The sequence below is a fragment of the Mixophyes fleayi genome, chromosome 9, assembly GCF_038048845.1.
Source record: "Mixophyes fleayi isolate aMixFle1 chromosome 9, aMixFle1.hap1, whole genome shotgun sequence".
Classification (NCBI taxonomy): domain Eukaryota; kingdom Metazoa; phylum Chordata; class Amphibia; order Anura; family Limnodynastidae; genus Mixophyes; species Mixophyes fleayi.
Genome location: NC_134410.1, coordinates 132,549,242 through 132,576,741, shown reverse-complemented (window position 1 = coordinate 132,576,741; position 27,500 = coordinate 132,549,242). Strand labels below are relative to the sequence as shown.

Below are 27,500 nucleotides of genomic sequence, written 5' to 3'. Positions count from 1 at the left end.
ATATTAAGAAAACAATTACAGGGGAGAAGTCACAACCCCCCCCCCCCCCCCCGAGTTTGTCCATAGCTTGCACCTCACGTATTACAACCAAAGACAAGTTTTGCGGTTAGATCGCGTCTCATTTCAATACCTCCGGCTCAGTCAGAATGATCATCTTTACCAGGTGAACACGGAACGAGGCTCCGAGAGAGACGTCTCTCAGTAATTCTGCCCCCTGCAACAGATCATAGAACTCAATGTTATAATATGATGGGACCTTGCTTTGTGTCAGCTCTTTACAAGAAGTATTATTATTTCACTGACTGGTAGACATAGTAACATTAGAGGTTATATCAGTGATATCACCAGGTTACGCAAACTGTCAGCCCTCACTGCCTATTCAGTGGCAGAACCAAGTTCATTGCAGGTGGTGCATCAGTCTTGAGGCGCAGAGGTGGGGTGGGGTGGAGTGTGGTGTGTGTGTGTGGTGTGGGGGGCTGTGGTTTCCGCACTCCCTGCAGCGGTGGAAGTTCTGCCACTCTCTGCACCCACTGTTATCAGAGGGGAGGCTGTGAAGCCGAAACAAGGCCCCCAGACATGCCCAAAATGTTGCAGTGAGGACATATTCTGCCCCTGGGGCTTACTTCATTGGGGTAGTGGTTTTGGGTCACACATAGAATACATAGACTATAGCAAGCCTGATACACAACTGTATCGCAGTGTAAGACAATGCACCACATGTACATACAATGTTCAGGTTGGTAAGAATGTATCTCTCGGTGTCTGTTTGGTGGAACTGGTAGACGTCATGACCCACAATCACTAGAAGCTCCAAGTGCTTCACATCAACAACTGCTCGTTTCTCCAGGCGACGGGCGCTGGGGTCACTCACAGGAGCTGCAGGATGTGTGGGGAGATGAAGTCAGATAAAGATATATTCTTATCGGAAAACATTTTTATATCGATTACAATGTTTCACAGCAGCCTGAATTCTGTCGTTATTGTGTCAAACCTGAAACATTCAATCCAGAGACATATTTCCTGCTGAATTCAACACCAGTAAGTGTCATGTACGAATGCTCACAGTACAGAGCACATATGGTTTTGTGGCCTCTGCATAAATGCAGCTATTTTTACAGGTAGGACCATAGATTTGAGGAACAGGATGGATGTGTCCGTAGAGTGCAAGGTTTGTATTATCTGTAGGGGTGCAGGGGCAAACGCAGGATTTGTAGAGGGCGGTTCCCACACTACGCCACTAGTGGGCGTGACCAGCATGCATGGGGGTGTGGCTATAATTTTGTGTGTTGTGAGAGTGCTTGGCTGCTCTCCAACTCTTCCTATCCCCATAATATACAAGGGCAATGCTGCATGCACTACGGTTAGGTGCATGCAGCTCCCCCTTTTCAAACAGAGCCGTGTGAAACGTGGGCAGGCTCCAGCCACCTTAATTATACAGTGCCCCAGGCTTGGAGGGGGTTTCCAGGCACTAGGAACCCCCCCCCTCGGTTTGCCTATGGGGTGTGTTTGGCGAATTGGTGGCGCTCTCTGTGGATCAGGGACGAGACCGCTGCCTCTCCTGCCCCTGAATCTTGTACCTTTATATTCTGCGGGAGCGTTTCCAGCTCGGGAGATGATGTGAAGGCTCCATGGTCTGACTTCTGGAGTGGTCACTAAATGCTGTTTCCTCAGAGGCTGGATAGAAAACTGCTCCCCGTCCACAATGATGAACCCACGCTGGGAGCAGAGAAAGATAATTACTGCTTGTTTTTAACACTACAAAGACCATAAATAAAGTACAAGAATAAATGTTGGTATATTCGGCTTTAACCCACCAATCCCCCTTCACAGTAAGTGACCACAGATCTCAGTCCTTTGGGGTACAGAGCGGTACCCACTGACCCGCAAGACTTTGGGAGCTGCCTCAGATGGTGCAGAGAGGAATTAAGGACTCGCTCAGCGGTAATCGGTCGCTCTCCCTCCCGAAACCTGAAAACAAATCTTTGCACAGACGCCTGCAGGACGCACAGGTTGACAGAGGGCGCAGAGGACCCCTCGGGGTGTTCACAGGTACACGTCAGGTTCCCCAGATCTATGTCAGAGGCTGATGAGGGAGACAATGATGCACTTATATATTACTATCACAGTATAAATGCAATCAGATCTCTAAATATACAGCCAACAAGTTTATGATGACAAAACTTTTTGCTGGACTTTATTTCATTTGTCCTCAGCCAGATGTCTGGAGAGAAATAATTCAATTCTTTTTATGAGTTTACCTGAGACGTGTTCTGTGCCAAAGTACAAAACTAAATCTTCAGAGTGTAACGTTGTCAGGAACATCTAGAAATAGGAGGATATGAGCGGCTACAAATAATATGATTGTATCATCCGTCTTTAGCTGTAATTCCATTGAAAACAAATAGAATTGTATAACAGTAAAACACTAACAGAACAGCAACAATTATCTAAATAAAAATAAGAATATATATTTTAAGTCATTGATTCATTCATTTATCCTTAAACAAGAGTGAGTTATATAAGTATATGGATACATTGAGAGAACAATATTTATAAACAATAGATGTATTCATACAAGAAACTAATGATACTATTACCAAGTCACTGGCACATAAATGAAGGAAATAATTTTAGTAAAAAATGTTATGTTTTACTATTATGATTAATATTAGTAATAATATTAAACGTGAACAATAGAAGAATTCAAAAAAATATTCATATTCTTTTCTGATGTAACAATATAGTTAGGTAATATAAATTAAAAATGAAGCAATATTAAATAAATAATAACATTGTCAATATTGCTAAATAAATAGTAACGTCACTTAAACAACAACAAAGTAAGGTTGCAAAAGTCACAGGATTTAATAGAATACTATTTGTGATAGTTTGTTTTTCAATGGCTATTTTTTCCCTATAAATTATAGGCATATATTAATATAAAAATATATTCACAACAATTTCTCTAATAACAATTTTGTCTATTTCTTATTTTCGAAGGCACAGAACTGATAATTGCTGGACAACATGATTGAGTGAGGTAGTCTTGAGAGCTTGCAATCGGAGTGATCTAGTTTTTAGCCTGTGGTTAACGCAGTACAACAGATGAGGAAACAAAGGTCATATTCCACAAGCTTGCAGCACACGGTGGAATGTAAACATGCAGGAAACACTTATTGGGTGAAGCCAGGCAAGTACCTGCGGTGTGTGCCACGGCACGGAGAGCCCACAGGAGGGTACAAGCAGTGCCAGGAATACCAGAAGGCTCATAGCTGCCAATATCACTCCATATAACACACGTGAGAAGACTGCAGGCAGGGGACTCAGACCAGGCCAGATACACATTTGGTGGTTGATCAATCACAGAGTTTGAGGGAGGGATATAAGGGGGGATGTGTGTGTTGGGGGTTGGACAGAATCAATGCTTACACAACTTTTAGTAACTATACTACAGACAACTGAAACCAAATCTGAACCTAGAATTGTACTTGCTGCTCCTTCTTCATTTATCCTCCTTGTATCATAGGTTATAGATATGCATAGTAAATGATATTTAATCCGTCTTGTATGCATGAGCTGTATCAGTCAATGTACTAGGAGATATTATTCATTCCAGTTGAATACTGCCCCCTAGTGGATAATTAACAGTCAAAATCTTAAGACAACTTTCTTCTAATGAATCATGGAAGTGACGTTGTGCTGTTCGGCTGAAATGGTCCTATATATCGCACAGGGCGTTCATATTAAAAACTTGTGTTATTAAATACTGTTCAATATCCATTATTAATAAAACGCCCAGTTACCATTCTTCTCCATGTTGTATTGATTTGGAATCACTGACTCTACAAGAGAAACAAAGTGTCACTTAATGAACTCACTCATTCCACCGTCATAGCCGGGCTCAGGTGAGATCATGGATAAAACTATCAGCTGATCCAGGGTAATATAGGGGATCTATTATTTCCATCAAAGGGAAAAGTAAAAGGCTACTGATATTAAAGGTGACGGTTTTTGTAGAGTTGTAATTTTTTTTTTTTTTTTAAACTTTTTATTTGTAACAGTAGATAGATATCAATATACAGCACAACCGTACATGTTGTTGACAATAAATAAGAACCAAGGTTACACAATATAAACATCAGGGGGGAACAAAAAAAGAGTTGTAATTTTTAATTAATGGAACTGAAAGGCCAAATCTGAGTTTTCATTCTACTGCGGCCAACGGATTCACACAGGTGCGTAGACTGTCCGGCGCAGCGGTAAGTTAACCCTTCCTAATCAGGGGCAGCTCAACTATCTCAAACAGGTTTTTGTATATCAAGCGATCATCATAAATAATCCCCTAAAGGAAAGACAGAAATATTTACATTAAATCAATAACAATGGAAAATTTTGAGAAATTAACCATACATAATCGCTAATGGCTACATGTATCAGAAGAGGGGGTTACTGTACTGTACCTTTAACAGAGAACAAATGAAAACAAAAGGGAGTTTAACAATAATTATTGTTCTGTCTGCGCAGAAGGTTTTATATATTAAATATCAATCTGAAGAAATTGCAGGAAACCACTTTGTTCAGAATTAGTTAACACACAAAGAAAACAGCACATTTGTAACAAAATGTACGAAGGAATTAGGTGCTTAGTCTGGTAAACAGAAGTGAGCGCTAATCAGCACAGTGACATAATATAAATGTCTGTATACCGTCGCTCATATCGCCTCTGCCTCCCCCTCAGCCGCTCAACCACTCTCTCTCTTTTGATTATTAAACTTGCGGCACTCTGATGTCTACCGACCTGCTCTCTGAACGTCTCTGCGCCTACTGTGTCTGCCCCCATCAAGCTCTACAGTGAAAGACTGTGCTCCAGACGGGAGATGTAATCTCAAAAGAACCATAATCAGTTGCTATTTTTAAAGACTAATTTCAGGTCCTGGATCTTCATCTGCAATGAGCTTTTACATCTCAGACTTTTGTTTCTGTTTCATTCAAAAGGCACCTAAAAGACAGGTTGTTTCATACAGAAAAGCCACTTTCACAGATATATACGTAAACGTTTCAGGAACTTGGCAGAATTTAAGATAACAGAGACGCTGTCTGACTTGTGCACTTAAGTGTAAAGCACACACCCGCCTGCAATGATTCAGCATTCACCTGAGCCTGTGTGACGTGTGTGTAAAAAAGGGTTAATCAAATACAACTTTATGGTCTGTTTAAAAATTATTAAAACTCTCCAGGTTTGTTCCACACACAGGCTTTGTCTTTTTTTGTGAAGAGCTGACACTCTTACTTAGAAAGCCTTCGGTTCTCCCTTTACTAATCTATAACAATTTATTTTCACCAGACGTATCATAGACCAAATAATCTCCTCTGTTTCAACTATGGAGCATTCGAATAACAAGCTAAGTCTGACAAGTGAATCGAGAAGAACACTGAAACATGAACTTATTATGTGTAAATTAATATGGAAAATAATTCCACAATGCTTAAGATGAAAAACAATTATCAAAATGACATAACAATATAATACAATAGTTTCTTGTAAAATAAAAAGGAATACACAACAGAAATAGTACACCTACAAATGATCAGTTTTGTTTGCTGGGAGAGGCAGGAATAGTAGACTCTCAATATGAAACGGACTCCCAAAAGTGAACCAATCTGTTAGATTTACAGCACATATTAACATGTTGCAGGTACCCACAACCCCCCATTCTGTGATGTCAGGGCCAGAAAGTTTGTGTAAGTGCAACTTAGTTGTTTATGATCTCTTTTCAAACACCTTTCAAATCAGTGTTTATTTTCACTGGAGCACCTTCTTACCAGAATGTCCTACAAAGATGATACTATTTCCACACAACAGGTCATATGTTTCCCTTCAGTTACATACCAAACATGACTCCTGTGCGCATGATATTTGAGAATATTAACATTTCATGTGTCCTTATTTCTCTTCATTCAAACTTATCCCAGCTGCTCAGTCACCCAGTTGAGATGTCCAGAGATATCACAGAACCACCAAGAACGTGAGGGGTCTGTTTTGGGATATTATTGATACGGACATAACCTTATGGAGGGATTTCAAGGGCTTTACGACCCGTGTCATAAATTGGTATTAGGCACTCATCTGTAACTAGCTGTCTGAAACTCTGTATCCATAAATACCTCATGGGAGAGCAGAAGAGTTTAGAACAATCAAAGAGATGCAGTAAATTTAGCCTCCTCCTTTTCAGATTTTAACACTGGGCTGGACACACAGTTCATCTGAGCCACACCAAGCTAATACTATGAAATAAGTCAAAAACACATATTTGTTGTTTTATATGACTAATAATTATTTTGCATAGGACATCACCCATTCCTTTGTGTGTTCATATACTTCATTTGGTTTGCAGCGCTTTTGTTTACGCTGCTTGCACCCTGTCAGTGCGCCCAAAGCACGTCACCGCAAGTCAGCTCATCCCTATAGGAGCACATTGCCCACTTCTACACTAAGGGTTAACAAGAGCGGCTTACGCAACGCCAGCGTCGGACTGGCCTGCCGGGAAGCCGGACTATCCACCGGTAGGCCCCGACGCTGGTAAGCCACGCCCCCACCTAATCCGCTGTTCCGAGTGCTAAGCCAGCTGCAGAGAGCCCAAACGCTACAGCGTTATACTTTTTACTTTTACACAGCAGCAGGAGTACGCGGCTGTGCCTCTTAGCCAAAAACCGGAAGTTCGGCTATTGACACGCAGGCTTGCGTTCCAAGGCGGAGGAAGTGTCAGAGAAGTTAATTGTTTGCAAACTGAGGTTGGCGGTGCACCGCCGTTGAAAAAAGGTGCCAGTCTCATTACATTTAATGGACTTCTGGGTCCTTGGGATACCTTTGGGACATTATTTATGAGGTAATCTTCATATGACTGTTTTTTTTTCAATACACGCTACCGTTTTGGATGCACTCCATGCTTTTATATGTTTCTTTTTACTGGATATTCTTTTTGATTTTTTTTCTACTTGGATTCTATCTTTTTATTATAAAAGATTGCATTTTTTACTCTTTTGTTTGTTATTTATTTGTGCATATTTTCTTCCCACCATTCATATTGTCCATTCAGGATTGCTTTTGAATTGGATTGGTTTCATTTATTTATTATATATTCATATATTTTTTATTTTGCTTTATATACACATATAATATTTTTTCTGTTTGGAGAGCATTTGTCATTTCCTTTAGCACATAGCGCCATGGGTCATCATCATTATTATTATTCTAATGTCTCAGCAGTCTTCATGGCATAAAATTACTGTGAAGTGAGCCTGTTTTAGAAATTCTCACATTTTGTTATCAGTGGAAAAAAAATAATATTATGCCAATAAGCCTCATTTTATTAGAGAATACAAATGCAGTTAATGCTTTTTGCCATAGTTATTTGAGAGCCAATACATGTTAAAACATGTTTAAAAAATATATTTCAAGAATGGGATATGGATAAATAAGGACATTGGAGAGGGGAGAGAAAGAAATGTGGCATGTGAGATGAGGCACAGTGTGAAGGGGAAGCAAAGTAGCATGGAATAGTGTGATGAAGGGCAGCCAAAGCAGCATGGCACAGGGTGATGAAGGGGGGCCAGGAGAAGAGGGGAGCAAAAGCAGCATGGAGGGCGCAGTGTGATCATAAAGAGGCACAGCATGGTGATGAAGGGGCACATTGATGTGTGTGTGATTGCACAGCGGGTTTGTGGCAATGTAATGTGTGTGTGGTAGGTGGTGGCTAACTAATGGGTGCTATTTTATAGTGGGGACTATTAATTTTAAGATGGGGTGGTTTTGGGGCTATTGAATGTGGGGCTGAGTTTGAGGAGCATGAGGTCTATTTATTAAATGTGAATATGAATTATTTAATGGCAGTGACGGTTGCGGGAAATAGGAATATTTATTATGCGTAAATGCTATTAATTTATTGCTGGGGCTGTCTGGAGGGAGGGAAATAGGTTTATTTCTTAAATAGGAATACTATTACTTTAATGTTGGGGCTGGAGGAAGGCCTAAGTATTAATTGTGGGTCCTATTGATTTAACGCTGGGCTGGTTAGAATTTTCTAAATGTACCCATTTTTTTTCCAAATAGGGCCCCCAACATTCCAGGTTCCAGACAAGCCGCAACTAAAGAAACCAGCAGCCACAGGTGGTGACAAGTACAGGTAGGACAGTCTGTCAAATGTTTTAAGTCTAGTGGGACGATCCCGATTTTTGGTGACTGTTCTGCCCAATCTAAGGGGCAGGTCAAGACTGTGCACTCTTTATATATGCACTGCATTCTTTATATACTACACTATGGTGCTAGCTATCCTTCGTGGGCTGACCACTCCCCCTCTAGTGTCTGTTCCTGCCTCTTTGATGGCTGGCCACACCCCCTCTGGTGGGCCCCTAGCATTGCAGTCCCCCGGTGGGCCCTTCATGCCCCAGTCCGACACTGCGCAACGCTGTGCTGTATTTTTCTCATTCATGTGAAAGGCTCATTCACTCCAATAGTGTTGCGGCCTAACTGTAGAAATTGAAACCCCATTGAAATGCATGGTCCAAGGACAAGAATGGAGACCCCCCCCCCCCCCAGCCCCAGCATTGTAAGCATGTTTCCCCCCACATCAATGGACATACAATAAATTTCTAATGATGACTGATCGACTCCCCTCACCCACAGCCAATCACATTGTGGGTCACTATCTGCAATCCAGTAGGATCTTCTTAATTAAATATATTTTTTATTAACAAATTGGTGAATGAGCATTTGGGGAGTTTTTGATTAAAAGATAGTTTGCAAATTTTTTTATTTTTTTTTAAAAATGATCAATGTTGTGATGAGCAGAATGAGCTAGAGACCCACTACCCTCTGAGGTTACCACTCCAAAGCTCCCATATTCCTCAGCACCTCAGGTTGGGGGGGGGGGGGCAAGATGACCCCTTTTTAATGTGGGACTTGGAGGGGGGCACACAGCCCTGCAAGGATGAACCTGGGACTAGATCCCACTATGACAGGGGGATTCCACACTGTCACTTTCTTTGTTAGTAGTGGGAACCAGACCAGGCCGCCCGGCACTGGGATTGGATTTTAGACAAAGTGGTTGTGTGATAGGGGGGGAGGTTGCTGCTCACCTTTAAAAGATCATTTACTGGCAGAGCATTTCCCTGCACTTTAGAAGGGGGCTCTACATGTAGCGCACATGCAGGAAATTCCACTGAAATGAGCAGAAAAAGGAAAAAGTCTGGGAATCTGGAAGCATTTGTTAAACTGACCAGTGCCTGTCACCCACCCACCCCCGACCTGGTCTTCATCCGGGGCTGTGAGAAGAACATAGATGCCCCTAGGAAAGAAGGTTAGTAACATGTTGTAATACGTAGTAGTGTAACTTTAATGTTGGTGAAGTCACTGTTCCTGTTACTCTGTAATCTAAGAGAATGTTGCAATTACTGTAGGAAGTGCAGATCCGTTCAATGCAATGTTGCAATTTCTTCAGGGAACAAATAACACTTTCAGCAGAACACAACACAGCGGTCAAACTCCGAGGACCCGAGAGAACATCAGTGTATTGATCGCCTTGTTGTGAGCGGTGACATCATTAGAGGAGCGTTCTTCTGTCATAATTCAACAAGTGAATCTTGTAAAGGAAATAGGACCTTAACTGTTCTGCCCAAAACTTCTGTTGCCTCTTCTTATTGACAACATATTATTTAAAATGACCTTTCTCACCTTATCAGATACACTCTGAGCATCAAGATATAGGGCCATCCCACCAATCAGGTCAAGTAACTAATTAATACTTTTGTTTTAGAACTTGGTATTCTGAACATCGGGATAATTAGCAATATCTGGTCCCAACATCTATCCACAATCACACACTGATCTTGAACAGGCTGCAATGCCTGGTGCAGCCACAAAGTGGCGCTAGAACACAATGTCTGGATTTGCTGTTAGAGTAATTTTTATTCCCCAAATATAAAGGACAATGAGGAGAATCGCAGACTAATAATAGAAAGAATATTTTATATGTCACAGTCACAGTACAGGGTGAACTGCAGCCTAATTACAAAGCTTTTACTACGAAAAACATTAGTCACTGAAGGTTGGGAAACTTCTGTGTCTGACAGCTCAACGCTGATATTTAAACTACAAATTCATTATATGTTACAGACTTGTGTAACGTCTTGTTCTGACATAGCAAAAAGTTGTCAAAACAAAGATTCGTAGCCGCCAACATTCCTGCTGGAAAATCAGGACAGAATCCACTGAAGCCACACCCACATGCACCAGGCCAAGCGGAGACTGGCCCAAACTAGACCACACCCACCAGGCCAAGCTGAGACTGGCCCAAACTAGACCACACCCACATGCACCAGGCCAAGCGGAGACTGGCCCAAACTAGACCACACCCACATGCACCAGGCCAAGAATGGACAATCTGGAAGTTACAAATATATCTCCAGACACCTTGACATTCCTGTTTCCACCTTTTATAAAGTTATTAGGAAGTTTAAAGCCCATAACACTGTAGCCAACCTCATTGAATAGAGAAAACGTCACGGAAGTTTGCAGTGCAGGATTGTGGGAATGGTGGAGAAAGCTCCGTGATCATCTGCCAAACAGATTCCAGCTGATCCTCAGACACAAGGTACAACACGTTCAACTACCACCATCCATCACCAAGCTCAATGAAGGAGTAATGGGTACAAGATCAGGAGAGCGCCAACAGAGAGAGAGAGCGACAAAAAGAGAGGTGAGAGAGACAGACACACAAACACACGTAAGCCAACTGGAGTTTGCCAAAACACACCTAAAGAAACCAAATTGCTTCTGGCAGACTATCCTGTGGACAGATGAGACTAAATTATATATTTGCTAAAGTACATCATCCCTGTTTACAGAAACCAACATGAGAAAGAAACCTTCCTACAGTCAGTTGTGGAGGAGGTTCGGTGATATTCTGGGGTTATTGTTCTGCATCTGTCACTGGGTGCATTGAACGTGTGCATGGCATCATTACATCTGGAGATTGTGAGGCTATTTGGAGCGCAATGTTGAACCCAGTGTTAGAAATTTGGGTCTCTGTCAAAGGTCATAGGTCTTCCAGCAGCTCAATGACCTCAAACACAAATGGTTGAAGACAAGACGCTGGACTGTTCTGTACTGGCAGCGATGAGTCCAGATCTAATCCCATAGGACAGCTGTGGGGAGAAGGACCCTCATACTGGGAGAACTGGAGCTGTCTGCTCAGGAAGAGAGGACCAAACGGCCAGTAGAGAGGGGCAAGACGCTGTATACATCACAATATTACAGTTATTGTGATCAATGGCTGCGCTACCAAATATTACATGTTGGCAGTTCAAAAAATATACAGCAAACATTTTGTAATATTAAGAGATACACTTGTGACAATAAAATACTGTTATTAGTTTTACCTACTGTTTAGAGAAAATTGTGAGTTATTTGAAAAAAAGCACATGGGGGACAATATTTTTGATTAATACAATTGCTATGACATTAGCAGCGCAGTCAGTTTACATAAGATAAACCAGATGCAATATAAAACTGGCCAGCAGGTGGAGTAATAGGACCGGGGTCTATAAGGGATTTAAACCCCCCCAGTGTGAATTGGACAATGAATTCAGCGAAGAAAAAAACCCACATTGGATTTTAACAATAGAAAGAAGAGAGTATTTCATTCCGCATCCTGAGCGGACCAACCAGGAGGAGAAATTCTGACAGCTGGGAGCTGGCACAATGCTTCACATGCCGGTCTGCTGACCTACTTGCTGCACAGGGATAGTGGGTTTGGTGGTAAATCTAAGGTAGGCGATGCCCAGGAGGTGGGTACCTACCTCTCCTGCCTCCTACACCCGAGGGACCCTATGGAAATGTCTGAGGCTGGTTCTCTCTACACCTGCAGGACATGAAGGAGGTGGGCGCTGCTTGTGACACCCACTGGAGATTGTATCTGTGGATCAGCTACAGCAAGGACCAAATATATAAAAGTAGGGACTTCATGTCTTGTAAGTCGTTGCGGGAATGCCGTTTTCAGATAAAGACAGAAGCCTCCAGGGTTTGTACAAATCCACCTCTCACCACCATCACCTGCACCCAGCGGAGGGTGGCAGCAGGATGTGCAGCGAGTGTTATACCAACCAGAGCTTCGTCTACGATGATGGCAGCGCCCACACTCACAGGTAACTCTGCAGAGTCCCCCGCAGGAAGGGGTTAACAATGACCATTATTGTTACTTCTTATACGAATATTATATATATCATATACACACACACTTATAAATCACCCCTCAGTGGCACAAGACATCTGTGGACTTACATAACCAGTATTACAAGTACGTACAAAGATCTTTGAGCTACCGAGGGGAGATTGGATTTGTTCTATAGATCTTTGGATGTTCTATAAGGATCACACAGCCTTACGGGCAGCTGATATCTTCCTCTGCCTCACTAGCTCTGATGAATGTAACACTGCTGAGAATTGTGTCCTTTCTGTTATGTTACTATGTATCTGTGTGTGTGATTTAGTTGCCATATCAGTGATTTGCACAGAGTGGGGGGGAACATTGGGAACCGGGGAAGGATCCTGAATCTATGATGCTAATGTAGACGGAGCTCTTACTTATCATGAAATGGGTCTTTATATGGTGATACAATGTGAACTACAAACCTCAGCAAGCCTTGTGGCTGGGCATGCTGGTACTTATAGTTCCGAAACAGAAAATTAGTCAATTTGCTTACAGTTTGGTATTCTGGTAATCATTGGTGTACTCTAAGCAAAACATACTGTGTGTGTCTCTATATATCTGTATTTGGATGTTTGCCTTCGTACCACTAGAAGCAGACATGACTTACATCAGTATTACATTTTTGGTGGGATTTTTATAAATTCTAAATATTTAATTCTAAATACAAAGTAGCAGTTGTTGGAAATAAGAGCAAAATTTCTTTAGTCCTATTTTCTTACCTTCTAATTCAGTCATTCATACCCCTAGCATTACACATTTTAATAAACAAATTTATCATGTGGTAAAAACTAAATGTAACATTATGCTATTCATATGCACAGAATTTTTTATTATATCTAATTACGCTGCTTCACTTTAACACTTTGTTACGGTCCTATTTAGTATGTGTAGTAGCTTCTTGAAGCCTGCAGGTGTCACTGTTGTTATTGCAATATAGCACATAACAGGTTGATGACTAAAAGGGCTTCACAGACATGAGTGGGTTAAAATCATAAATTGCTTTATACATTTATATATAGGGTTTTTTTTTTAAATGTAGTTTTAAGTACAAGTTTCTTGATGACAACCCAACTTTGAAATATTTTGAAGCTTGAAAGTAGACTAAACCTGAAATAGATGTCATTTTTAATACATTGTCCAACGTGGTTTAGTGTCAGTGCTGGGTACAGCTGTATACGTCCGAGCGCTGCTTGTACCTGCTGATATTACCCCGCGCTCCTAGGTCTGAAGGACATTCTCTGGCACCTGCAGTTTGGATGGTTATCGTGTGTTCAGCTGCAGGTCAGGGGAGAGAAACGCTGCGTCTGGTCACAAGGGACGGCATCAAACATTCTTACACCCCCCTGCAGGGAGACATAATGCAGCGTCAGGCAATTCAGTGTACAGAGGGACACGAATTCTCAATCTGCCTGGAGGAAGTAGAAAATAAAAACAAGTAACTATATGTAACTGTAGCTGCTGAGCACACAGACCTCGCACAGACCAGCTGCAGTCCCAGCGTCGTAATCGAGGGATCATGTGTCCACCACCGACCGCAGGATTATAAAGTCTGGATAATCAGTGTGGAAATATACTTATTATTTATTTATGTACAAAGAATGTTTATCATACACAAAGGTCCCCATTGGAGCTGACACTCTACATTCCCCACCACACACAAATACAAAGGTCTATATTGTCAGAAGGCAATTATCCTACCAGTAGGGTTTTGGAGTGTGGGAGGATACTGGAGCAAACACGGGGAGAACATAGGAACTCCACACACAGATAAGGCCATGGTTGGGAATCAAACTCATGACCCCAGTGCTGTGCTGCATGTGGTTTCTACTTGTACCAATTATACTCGCTCCTGATTGACATCTGGCATCAGGACTGCTGATATGTGTGTGTAGATAGAGATATATATATATATATATATCTCTCTATCTCTATATATCTATATATCTCTATCATATACACACACGCCAAATATCGGTGACTTGGAGAAAAATTAGGAATACTACATTTATTAAACAGACCTATTCACCTTCGCATCAGCCCTAACATTAAAGCCAATTACATTTCCATTTAATAAATAGGCCTATTCTCCCACTCACTCAATCGAGAGAGACCCCTATTTTTCATAACTCAGGGGCACAGAACCATTTCTCTTATTCTGTATAGCGGGTGTAATTATCAATGCAAACTCTACATTACAGATATAATAGAATTGTATTATGATCATGTCCAGTGGTCAGGTCATGTTGGGGGTGTAGTGTCCTATGTCTGTATATAGTGTAATATAATTGTATTATGATCATGTCCAGTGGTCAGGTCATGTTGGGGGTGTAGTGTCCTATGTCTGTATATAGTGTAATATAATTGTATTATGATCATGTCCAGTGGTCAGGTCATGTTGGGGGTGTAGTGTCCTATGTCTGTATATAGTGTAATATAATTGTATTATGATCATGTCCAGTGGTCAGGTCATGTTGGGGGTGTAGTATAATAGAATTGTATTATGATCATGTCCAGTGGTCAGGTCATGTTGGGGGTGTAGTGTCCTATGTCTGTATATAGTGTAATATAATTGTATTATGATCATGTCCAGTGGTCAGGTCATGTTGGGGGTGTAGTGTCCTATGTCTGTATATAGTGTAATATAATTGTATTATGATCATGTCCAGTGGTCAGGTCATGTTGGGGGTGTAGTGTCCTATGTCTGTATATAGTGTAATATAATTGTATTATGATCATGTCCAGTGGTCAGGTCATGTTGGGGGTGTAGTGTCCTATGTCTGTATATAGTGTAATATAATTGTATTATGATCATGTCCAGTGGTCAGGTCATGTTGGGGGTGTAGTGTAATAGAATTGTATTATGATCATGTCCAGTGGTCAGGTCATGTTGGGGGTGTAGTGTCCTATGTCTGTATACAGTGTAATAGAATTATATTATGATCAGGTCCAGTGGTCAGGTCATGTTGGAGGTGTAGTGTCCCATGTCTGTATAGGGTGTAATAGAATTGTATTATGATCATGTCCAGTGGTCAGGTCATGTTGGGGGTGTAGTGTCCTATGTCTGTATAGGGTGTAATAGAATTGTATCATGTCCAGTGGTCAGGTCATGTTGGGGGTGTAGTGTCCTATGTCTGTATAGGGTGTAATAGAATTGTATTATGATCAGGTCATGTTGGGGGTGTAGTGTCCTATGTCTGTATAGGGTGTAATAGAATTGTATTATGATCAGGTCATGCTGGTTCTATGTCTGCTTAGAATTTCCTGTCCCGTACAGAACTCTTACAAACATTATAACTGAATCCCAATCATCTTATTTATACACTTCCAGGATTACCAGCAGTCCTCTCCTCTAGATGTCCCAGCCTGTATATGACTGGTTCGGGATCCTATTCTTGGTATCCGCTGCTATAATAGTTATTTTCCTGAAGCCAAAGAGCATCCACTTTTTACCCATTGTAAACTTTGGCCAAACATTTGTTGACGATCGCTCACCTCTTCCCTTCTTGCTACACAATCCGTGTGTGCGGGAGGCAGCAGGAGACCGGTGACAGTTGCACATTCTCCCAGTTTGGCAGTCTCGTTATAGTAAACAGACCTCCCTCGCTGTCCGGACATCACACTGTGAATCATCTCTCAATGCAGATGGACAGAACCAGCCAAGAACAGAGGACATCTCAATTCCGTACTACAGGACTTGTCTTTGATCCTTAAGAAAACAGCACATAATAAAGTCCATGTTTTAGGTCTTGCAAAAATATTTGTCCATTACAAAGGACTGCTTATAAAGATATTCTTGTGAAACAACTGCGGGAAATATTCACTGCACTGGAAAATTCCTAGACGTAGTGATGGCAGAGAGTGTGTCATGGAAAGTTACCATTTTATTTTTGGATTATGACCAGGATACAAAGTATCGGAAAGGAAATTGAACAGTGATGCTGAGTATGTTCTACATTCTAAGTGAAGGATACAAATTAGAAAGTACTGAAAAGGCCTTTGTTGTCCACACATACATATTGTGGGTGGATCAATATTCATGAGAATCTGACATATAAATTGACAGAGAACCAGTAAATATTGGGCATAAAACAAGTCTGATATTATAAGTCATAAAAAATGATAATGGAAATGCATAAAATATTTAATTTGCAAATGCCTTTGTGGATAGATTTACTAAAACGTCTGAAAAGGAAAAATGTAGAAGAATGTACTAGATAAATTATAGCTGGAATCTGATTGTCTGCTATGGGTAACACCTTCACTTTTCCTTTTTACAAGATCTGAATTTAAAGGGGAGCTGCAAGTAATTTCAACATTTTCTCTCCCCCTACACTTTAAGGGGTATATTTACTTAGCTGCGGGTTGGAAAAAGTGGAGATGTTGCCTATAGCAACCAATCAGATTCTAGCTGTCATTTTGTAGAATGTACTAAATAAATGATAACTAGAATCTGATTGGTTGCTATAGGCAACATCTCCACTTATTCAAACCCACAGCTTGATACATTTACCCCTAAGTCTCCCACAAAATGTGTAAATGCACAGGTTTATCCAGTGATCCATTACTGATCAGAGACAGGATTGAGCAGGTCCCTGTTCTATCCTACATGGTGACTGACGGGTCTACAGACCGTACCTACCTGACACACTGAACGATGCTTTACATCTGTGTTTCACCAAATCCAGTTATCAGGGACTGGTAACAGCGCATGTTTTCCAGATCTCCTCACAGAATCACAAGGGAAACAGCAGCACCTGTGAATCTTTTACAAACGGTCAGTCAGCAATTAACACTCCAGCTACGAGTTATGGAAAACGTGGACAAGTCAGGGTTAATGTCACGGTCAAATAAAATGATTAATGGAGCTGTTGAACACATGATGGGGAAACGGACCACACAATTATGTCACAAAGTGACGGAGGAACGGCTTTTGGATGAAGTTTACCAATCTCAGTTTTGCCCTGTAGTCCGTGCAGGCTCAGAGCGGTTGGATCAGCCTCACTGCCCCTCACAAAACATTTAGATTTGTGGAATGGCGACTGAGTGTTACACTCCTAATCTGGCCAAGAGCAGTAGTGACCCTGAGTAGGATGTAACAGCAGAGATCTGGCCAAGTGAATCTAGTTACATCGAGAGGACAAATCTACTGGGCACACGTGGATATCCTGGGCCAATGACCTGGAGAGCACCAGAGACCCCATATAAACCACCAGTACATGCTAAGATTTTACCGTCCAATGTCGCATTTGTAGATTGAAACTGGCCTCAAAATACTAATGCTGCGTTACTTTAACATTTACATATCTAGCACTAACAAAATGCATTACAAAAAAAATTAAACAATAAGGACACTCCACACCCAAATGTTCCTGCACGGTCCCTGATCCTCTGAAGGACGCACAGGTAAAAGATCTGTGATTATTCCAACGTCTGCTGAAATATACAGGAGCGGTGTCTGTACAATGTACGGTGGTGTTTGTGTTTACACGTTGGCGATATATTAGGCTGTGTGGGATTACCTTGTAGAAATCTTTCTTCCTTTGTATAATTAATAGATATGAATAGTTTCCATTCAGCTCTTGCCAATACCAGGCCTTGATCCAGGAGAACTGACATTTATAAAACAACATAATAAATAGATTAACGCTTGCCACTGAAGTGTTATTGGATTCCAATAACGTGGTTTGAGATGTGAGCGTCATTTGGAATCTCTGGAGATACCTGTAGAAGCTGATGCCAACCAGGACACGGTGCTGGGGTTAAGTGGTGTAACAGCTGAAAGCTTGCATGACAGTACAAGGAAGGTGGGGGGAAGGGGGGGTGCAGGGACTGTTCTAGGACACGGTGGCCTCCGTTTGTGTAGATTTGTTCTGCAGTAGGGATCACCGATCCCTATAGTCAGGGACTGTTCACATGTGCGGAACGCTGCCCCACATGGACCAGAATTTATTTGGCAATACACATTTGTGAAGAGCCCAAGGGTACAATGAGAATTTTAAGTGGTCCATTGAGGGTCAGTTATGTTGATTGAGGCTCCTGAGTGACCAATTCTTCAGTACATTTTACACCACATCTGCAGCAGTTATTATGGATCTATCGCATTAATCCTGAGCTTCCAGGGGAAGGAAATCCCCCTATTTACTATTGTGGGGAAGTGGAGAGTTTGTGCAAACCCTCAACCCAATGTGGATATGCCCTATAAGGGCACTTTAATGGGTGTGTGGACAGAAGATGTACGATTATAACAGAGTTACACTGTAACTTGTTCATGCTTTTTATGGTTACTGTATTATGTTTGTAAGCTGAGCACCCACTGAGAGGTGCAGATCACCCCCCGCAGTGTGGGTACACAATGACCTCTGACCAAACAGGCTCCATAACAACCAGTCTGCTCATGTCTCAGAAAAGGAATGATGCCAGAAGAATGAATGAAAAACAAGAATCTCTGCAATTATCGGATACATTTTGGATTTTTCTGGGCACCGCTAAACTCCGAGCAGACGGAGCAGAAGTCTAACGAGGAATTTACCGGCCAGAGAACCAAATGGTGGCAGTCAGCGCGGGCATTCGGATCTACGGCTTCCAGATGGGTTAATAAACTGTCATTGTGTTGTATTCCCATTCCAATAAGGATTATATATATTCATGGTGTCCTGTACAGGAGAATGAGGCTGCTTCTGCTGAGGCTCTATCTATAGGGAAGTGGAGGGACGAAGGGAGAGATTACATCTGAGAGATTTGAGCCCCTATTTATCAAAATGCAGGGATAAAACAAACAAATCCCAATTTGTCCTTAAAATATTGCAAGGGAAACTCAGCGATACTCCACCGGCTCTGCGTGGTAACGTACCAACTCAACAAGTCTCTGTGTGACTCCGCTCACCAGCGCGAGCGCGTTAAGTGCAACTGGTAGCCCAGATTCTGTCGTTTAGTTGCACTAATAAAAATAAAAGGAAAAAACATTAAACATTGAAAAAAATGCCTTATTTAAATAATAAACCATATTTTCAATCATTTTCAGGTACCAGAGCAGATCTGGGCTTCCAATTCCAATTGTTACAAATAAATATATAGTATTGAAAAAAAAACAAACACATTATATATAAAATACAGCATATAGCTTCTATTATTTTTTAGCTACATTTCTAAAGATTAATTTATTTCAATAATTAAGTCTATATTATTTAAACATTACTACATTAAATGCTTCATTCTAATGAGATGACATTACCAGACATGTATCGCGGGGGCACAAGCTTGCAATTAGAAGGCTGCAGATCCACAGAACGTGCTCTACATCGGTCACCTGTAGAGGGCGATGTCTGACACACTCAGCTGTGACAGTGATGCGTGAATAGATAAAAACCTGCTTTGATTTAACAGAGATTAATAATTTAAGCAGCTATTTCTTCATGGTTAGGAAAAAAAACTAGTAACTCAAAGACATTTGCTATATATCCCGCTGTCAGAAGCAGTTACTGGAAATCAGTGAAATTTCATATTCCCAAAAGGATAAAAGTGGCTCAGAACTGAAGACATCCCTGCGTTTCACCAACACAGAGATCTAATCTCCGAAACAAGTTTTTCAAACTGGATCTTCATTTTAATGTCGCTAGGCTAGTATGCAAAGAATTATCACATTTCACCCCAACACAAGGGGTACGATACGCTCACCTGCCAAATGTGGGGGATCACCACTGGTGTCGGGGCCATCCGATGGCGGTGGCCATCTTCATTCCGGGTCTGCACATGCGCAGTCCCGTCCTGTCAGATAGAACTCCTCCTCTCTGCTCCCATTCGTCCAGCCTGTCACCACCTCACTATTTAAGACACCTGGGCCAACAGCCAGTTGCCTGTTCTTTGTCAGCCCTGACTGTGTGAAGACTTGGCCCCAGCTTACCTGTTCTTGTATCTCTGCATTACTGACTGAGCCCTGCTCATTCCTGTATATCTACTCACAGAGTTACCATCATTTCCAGCACCTCAGCTGCTCATTCTTGGATATCAACTCACAGTTACCATCATTTCCAGCACCTCAAATCAGCTCTGTTTATTCCTGGATATCAACTCAGAGTTCCCATTCTCTCCAGCACTTCAGCTCAGCTGCACCTGTGTGTCTAATCCAGGGGTAGGCAACCTTAAACCTTCAAAGAGCCATTTGGACCCATTTTCCAGAGGAAAAAAAAACCTCAGGAGCCTCAAAACCCTTTTATTATTCAGCCCCCAAGAAAATATATATTTTTTATTTACTATTTACTTACCTTCACTCAGGTGGTGTCCCGGTCCTGAATCTTCTCTTCTCTGCTCCTCCTCGGCGCGCTCTCTGTCAACTGAATGATGCCGACGCGACCTTAGGATCACATCAGCGTCATTGAGCCAGCAGGGAGCTGCGGCGGGGGAGGAGCTTTCTCCCCTGCCGGCTCGCATTAGTTTTTTATATTTTTAAATTGCAATTAGTTTAGCAAAGGGGGTGAAAGAGAGGCGCTCTGTCACCCCCTTTGCCACTGACACCCGAACTCTGGAGCCGCAGCAGATGGCTGAAAGAGTCGCCTGCGGCTCCGTAGCCACGGGTTGCCGACCCCCGGTCTAATCTACAGTTCTCAGCTCACAGAGCTCCCTTACCTGTTCCTGTATTTCTGCATGTCCGACTCAGCTCTGCTTATTCCTGGATATCCACCCAGAGTTACCATCTTCTCCAGCATCTCAGCCTGCTGTTCAGTGTGACTATTCACAAGATCTCTGCTCACTGAGTCCCCCTACCTGTACCTGTATTTCTGCATGACAAACCCAGGAACCATATTCCTTGCCGTGAACCGTGACAAGAATGTCATATTATCCGATAGATCAGGGTTATCATGTAATGGCCGGTAATACACCTCCGTGTGGTGCCTCATTTCTTGATGCATTCTGAGCAATGTAAAGAAATAACACTTCAAACACACAAAAGTACCACATGTAATATAGACCGCCCCGATGTTCCCTCTCATTAGTCTAAACTATAAATGGCCGAAACCAAGCTGTGATTTAGGAGGAGAACTGAAAAGTGTAATTCAAGGAAAGTGCTGGTAGTAAAGTGGTTGGAGGATGGACCTTGATGTGATGTTTGCACAAAACGTCTCTGGAGATATCTACATCTCTAAAAAGTTTGCAGAGACGTCTCCAAAATCAGAGAGAGCTGGACGGACATCTAGGTGCAGTTGTACAAGAACAAAGACATTCTGCAATACCCTTAAAGAAATGATCAATGATGGTCACAGACATAATCAAACAACAGTTTTGGGGAGATTCACTAAGACACAATGCGTCCGGAATGTCCGAGAGACACTTCACAGCGGAGACTTAACAGAAATCTAAATGCTGCTGCAAGACTGAGATTCCTCTCTCACCGCTCCCCATCTGCTGCACCACTCTGCAAATCTCTACACTGGCTCCCAGTGTCCTCCAGAATTCAATTCAAATTACTCACCCTTATCTACAAAGCCCTCAGCACCTCCACCCCTTCATACATCTCACATCTCATGTCATAATACTCTCCCTCCCGCTCTCTTAGAGCTACCTCTAACTTGCGCTTTGTCTCGTCTCTGGTAACCACCTCTCACTCCTGCCTACAAGACTTCTCCTGTGCTGCTCCCCACTTATGGAATTCCCTACCACGTCCAATCAGACTCTCCCACAGCCTTCAATTCTTTAGATGCTCTTTGAAAACCCATCTCTTTTTCAGAGGTGACGTTATCCCCGATAACACTATTCACACTAATACACCCTCACAGCTGTCCCAATATCCACTCTGAGCCACACTCTCTCTTCTTGTTTCAGCTGTGTCCTCGTACCACTTAGAATGTAATCTCTCTAATGAGCAGGGTCCTTTATACCCTTTGTTTTCATGTCTGCATTTATTGTCTACCTTGTATGTCCGTTTTATGTATGTCCGTTTTACCTACTGTACAGCGCTGCAGAGCACTGTGGCACCTTATAGATCGAAGATAATCATTTCTCCTAGCACCACTAATGAGCAGAGACTTCTACAGTAATTGCCGGCATGTGCGCTGCGCGATGTCCTCTTGCCACATCGCCACCAATCGAATCTACCCCTTCTCGTTACAGTCACTGAGGTTCATGTGGGTTTGGGAGCATGCCCGTTTGTTTAGTGTAAAATCCGCAAATACGTACAGCTTATGCTCACAAACACACATAGTCCATAGGCACATTTGCTTGTATCTGACACTTGTGTCTCCTTACACTTGGAGAGGTAAAACGAGGAAGGTATGGGGAGCTCAAAGGGCACCAGACTGAGGCAGACCTGCATGGAAGCGCATTATCCGTCTGCAAGGAGCCATAGCACTTGCGGGTGCCCGAGGACTGGTGCAAGTATATAATGATAGTTACCAGCACGAGCTAGCCGCTTCTTGTTGGCTGATTGCAGAATCACCTCTAAAGCTGGTCACCGGCATCACCCTCAATGTGTATTTATATGAACCTGCCTCCGCTGTACTCGGCCTATGATAGACTGGTCCCCTCCCCCGTCTCACCTCTCCAGTCGTACGGAGACGCAAGTGTGATATGCGCCGTTTATGGGAATACACAGTGTAAGTTTTCGGAATTTACTCTACGCCAACGGGCATACAGCCAACTCAGCATCAGACCCTAAATCTGTTGGCAATTATATTAGTGACTGGTACAGATTGTTGAATGCTAAAAAGGATAAAATACATAAAATGCAATATGTAGAATATGTACAGTAGCAAAAATCAGGATTTCAAGGGGTGGGGCGCTTCCGAATTTTCCCTATGAACAATTCATACAGAACAGTTCCGCTACGATTTAAATTAGTTATAAAATTCACAGTTTCTGCTGCCCTGTGTCAAACGGCCACTGATTGGAAACAGCCCACTGCGCCAACACTGCAGGGTTATTAACAGATTGTGGCACTAATACAAAATACCTCTAAATCATTTAATAAAGTGTGGGCGCCATGGACATAATTTTTCCAAATTCAAACTCCTTTTGTCACGTGACTTTTCTACATCATTCCACGTGGTTCCTCTCCTTTACCTCCCCTTCCTCACCTCTCCCTCCTCTTTTCGATCCTTTGCTCGACTCTCTACTTCCTTTCATCTAATGGCGGCTTACCACACCGCCCCCTGTCCTGTCCACTTACTGCTGTCTAACTTCCTTCTTCTGTTGCTTCTCCCCTCTGTCTCTATTGTAAAATTAGTTCAACATCTTGATTTTTCATTTTTTCTGATATACGCCGATTGTGTTATCTCCTGAATATACATAAGACTACTGTAACACAATGCCTCATTGATTGATGTTCAATGCTGTCCTTTGCAAAAATAAAATTTTTAAAAAAATAAAAAATTAGTTATAAAACTTCAAAGAAGTCACTTAAGTGTTCTACTATTCTTTGCAAAAGATTATTGGGTTCTTCCATGCAATAACAAAACAGGTGACGCAACACTTAGTAACCAATCAGATATTGGCTTTGATTTTTCAAAGTGGCGGATTGTCCGCTATAGCTTGCAAAATATTACACTACCATACGTCCCAATAGTCCCTGTTCCTGGGCCCTGGAGAGGGGCGTAACTGCATAGGATTGTGGATGTGGTCAGACTATCACATACATTGAGGAGGTATCAGGTAAGTAAACCAGACTGAAAATGCACAGAAATCATTATCAATACTGCAGCAATTTCAGCTCTATGTTTCTATACAGAACTCTGCCCTTTCCAGTTTCTTCCCGTGGGAAACAGGGACATTTATTCCTGGTCTCTGTGTAGCATGAGCTGGGGCCACAGATATCAGATTTACATCATCCTTCCAGCTCGCACTATTTTCTGAGCAGGGAATATGGGATGGCAGAGTCTCAGAGCTGGCGCAGGTCCCGTTCCTCTCTTCATCAATTATACGCTGACATCTTGCTGGAATAAGACAGGAGACACTGGCCAGTACGACGCCGTTCTGTAACTGGACAGGGCATAGGAAGCAATCTACAGTCTCTGAGCCCTGGTGAGGACCCCAGTGAACGGTGGCAGAGTGGACGGAAATAGAAGGTTGTGCCCATGGCATACACTCAGGTACAGCTTCATCAGCTCGAGTGGCAGGTGGTTAATTTCACAGAATCGTCAGTGGTTCAGAGGAAGTTACAGATTGGGACATGTACTGCCCTCGTCCACTCTATGCTGCCCTGTAATGCCATATACTGTCCTCATCTTTTATGGATAAGGTTCCACAAGGCTTCCGCAGCGCCATACATAGGGGGTTAGAACATACACCACTACATAAGTACATACAGATAAGCAGAATAACAAACGCATGGATACAATTAACAGAACAAATTGCATGGTATACAGACATTACATTATATATTATTGTATACATTATATACATTACAGCATCAGATAAAACAGGGACGGAGAGTGGGCAGACATGAGACTCGGGGTAGTGGACCCTGACTGTGGGAGCTTACATTCTAAAGAGAAGGACTAATGAGAACCAAAAGGGAATAGGCGTAGTGATGTCACTATGGTGCAGAGTGCTGGAGGGTCCAGATAGTACAGAAATCTATGTGGGCAACGTGAAGGTTGGTGCAGCGCCATGATGATGTATACCCGCCTGCTCAGTATTAGAGACAACAAGTCTCCCAAGCTTGTGTATTAATATTTATGTAGAACTAGCAGAATAGCCGGCGTTGCCCGGGATTTAAAAGAATTTTAAGACACAACTGTGTTTCTCCGCGTTTGAAGAGACCAGTTACTGGATGAAGCGGCATTAAACCATTCCCAATATTTAAGAAATGATCAGCAAACTGACCGTCCATCGTGTTGCCATGCAGAGAAACTCTCATATTTGTGGTTAGTCGCAAAGTGCGAACATGCCTGCAAAGATGTGATGATTTAAGGCATGCATTAATTTCATCCGCCATTGTTCCTTTTGGAATGACCGGCAATGTTTGTCGAAAATCTCCAGCCAATACAACAGTGACTCCACCCATTAGTAAATCATTGCCTCTTAAAAATTGAAGTGTTTGATTGAGGGCCTGTAAAGCATTTTTGTGTGACATGGTGGAACTTCTTCCAAGACATTGTTCCAGACATTCCAGAGTTATGGTCGTTTTAGATGATTTTTATGTGTTACCCCCATCGCCACCCCCACCCTTAGGAGTGCTAGGGGTGTCTTGCCCCCACAATATTTGTTGTCAGACTGTAAGTCATATGTGTACCAGGTTTGGTGTAAATTGTTCCAGACATTCCAGAGTTATGGTCGTTTTCGATGATTTTTAGGTGTTGCCTCCCTCGCCACCCCCACCCCGTAATGAATTTCAATTTTAAATTTTTTTAGTTGCCTCCATCATGTTTTAATACACTCGTATGCAAAATTTCATGATCTTCGCTTGAAAAATGTGGATTTGTATAGAAAGACAGACAGAAGGACAAATTTTTTCTTTTATATATTAGATAAGATAAGATGTACATTAAACAAGGAATTAACTAGGGCTACACTACCAACATGTATTTATTTTATACTACTGGGATGCAGAAGGGTTTGGACCAGCTGGCGAAGTTGCGGATGTGGGTAGTTGGACCAGCTGGCGAAGTTGCGGATGTGGGCGGTTGGGCGAGCTGGTGAAGTTGCGGATGTGGGTAGTTTGACCAGCTGGTGAAGTTGCGCATGTGGGTGGTTGGGCGAGCTGGTGAAGTTGCGGATGTGGGTGGTTGGGCGAGCTGGCGACGTTGCGGATGTGGGCAGTTTGACCAGCTGGCGAAGTTGCGGATGTGGGCAGTTTGACCAGCTGGCGAAGTTGCGGATGTGGGCAGTTTGACCAGCTGGTGAAGTTGCGGATGTGGGTAGTTGGACCAGCTGGTGAAGTTGCGGATGTGACTAGTTTGACCAGCTGGCGAAGTTGCGGATGTGGGCAGTTTGACCAACTGGCGAAGTTGCGGATGTGGGCGGTTGGGCGAGCTGGCGAAGTTGCGGATGTGAGTAGTTTGACCAGCTGGTGAAGTTGCGGATGTGGGTAGTTGGACCAGCTGGTGAAGTTGCGGATGTGACTAGTTTGACCAGCTGGTGAAGTTGCGGATGTGGGTAGTTGGACCAGCTGGCCAAGTCGCGGATGTGGGCGGTTGGGCGAGCTGGTGAAGTTGCGGATGTGGGCGGTTGGGCGAGCTGGTGAAGTTGCGGATGTAGGTAGTGGGACGAGCTAGTGAAGTTACGGATGTGGGTAGGACACAGATGGATGTTGAGCACGTTCATCTCATCGCATCAATCAAGGTAGCGTCTAGGTGAACTATACGTCAATAGTCCCAATTTATAGTCCCAAATACGTGTACATTAAGTAAGGTATGACAGAGTTTTAGGACCTAGGAATACAATTATATTTTACCTTTTAACATTTTATTTAACTTATATTTTTATTATTTTGAACCAGGTATTGTGTCTCAGGTCTCCCCTATTATCATCAGTGGTTGACTAGTCAGCCACTGTCAGGAGCAGGTTACACTGTACCTATCAGTGCCGACAGGCAGGGGGCGCTCTTAGACAGGTCTCACTTGCAGTTTGGGCTTCCTTACATTGGGGACAATCCCTGATGAGGTCATGGTGATGTCACAGGGGTTCCTGAGCTCAATGTATTATGAAGCCCTGTAAATGACAGGTCAATACAATGACCACCGCCTGCCAACTCATATATTCTGTCCGCACCAAATGAAATGATAAAGCTGCAGAATAATAGTGGGTGAGAATTGCAGCTAACAGGCAGGAGAAGAAAATTGCGCTGTGCAGCTGGTAAGTGGTGAAAAATAGCTACATTAATTCCAGGGAGAAACCTTTAAAACTTGGGATTGGAAGTTGCAGATAGTTAGCAGCTATACTTTATTCTTGTAATAAATAACATAGGAGAAAGTAAATAATTTAGGACACTTTTACGGCCAGCGCCTTAGTCCGCACACGCGGGCGGTCCCCTCCCTGTATTCTGATAATGCTTCATATTGTATGTAAATTATACCCTACAAAGCATATTAAAAAATGTCAAATTGTTTGTGTGCTGCGGTGATTCAGCAAAGCTAAGTAAACATAATTACTTGTCCTCTTTGTGACATCTGTTTGTCACAGTCTCCCATGTACCAGAGGTGGGAAAAGCAGCTGTTAGTACATTTTATATTTCGTTTATACCAGGGAGGAAAAGATCTAGTAGAACATTTTAGGATATAAAAAATTGTTGACAATAATAGAAGA

General features: G+C 42.5%; 2 protein-coding genes across 9 annotated transcripts in view; one reads left to right on the top strand and one right to left on the bottom strand.

Annotated features, from left to right (window-relative positions):
- Positions 1-27,500, bottom strand: part of ADAMTS13 (ADAM metallopeptidase with thrombospondin type 1 motif 13) — a 70,604-nt gene that overhangs the window by 24,764 nt on the left and 18,340 nt on the right. For 2 of the 6 annotated variants that reach the window (XM_075185788.1, XM_075185787.1), the window contains 8 exons: positions 16,906-17,028; positions 15,759-15,972; positions 13,463-13,609; positions 2,259-2,322; positions 1,815-2,083; positions 1,578-1,716; positions 728-876; positions 131-214 (listed from right to left, as the gene is read on the bottom strand). In XM_075185788.1, the coding sequence (XP_075041889.1) occupies positions 131-214; positions 728-876; positions 1,578-1,716; positions 1,815-2,083; positions 2,259-2,322 (705 nt within the window). In that variant the 5' untranslated portion in view covers positions 13,463-13,609; positions 15,759-15,972; positions 16,906-17,028. Of the gene's footprint in view, positions 1-130; positions 215-727; positions 877-1,577; positions 1,717-1,814; positions 2,084-2,258; positions 2,323-3,198; positions 3,352-13,462; positions 13,676-15,600; positions 15,699-15,758; positions 15,973-16,905; positions 21,761-27,500 lie in introns of those variants that run through there. The other 4 variants (XM_075185789.1, XM_075185786.1, XM_075185790.1 and 1 more) reach the window with 4 other exon arrangements.
- The window catches only part of KCNT1 (potassium sodium-activated channel subfamily T member 1), a 227,520-nt gene continuing 211,721 nt past the window's right edge, over positions 11,702-27,500 (top strand). Inside the window, exon 1 of one of the 3 annotated variants that reach the window (XM_075185792.1) lies at positions 11,702-12,201. In XM_075185792.1, the coding sequence (XP_075041893.1) occupies positions 12,044-12,201 (158 nt within the window). In that variant the 5' untranslated portion in view covers positions 11,702-12,043. Of the gene's footprint in view, positions 12,202-24,228; positions 24,344-27,500 lie in introns of those variants that run through there. The other 2 variants (XM_075185798.1, XM_075185796.1) reach the window with 2 other exon arrangements.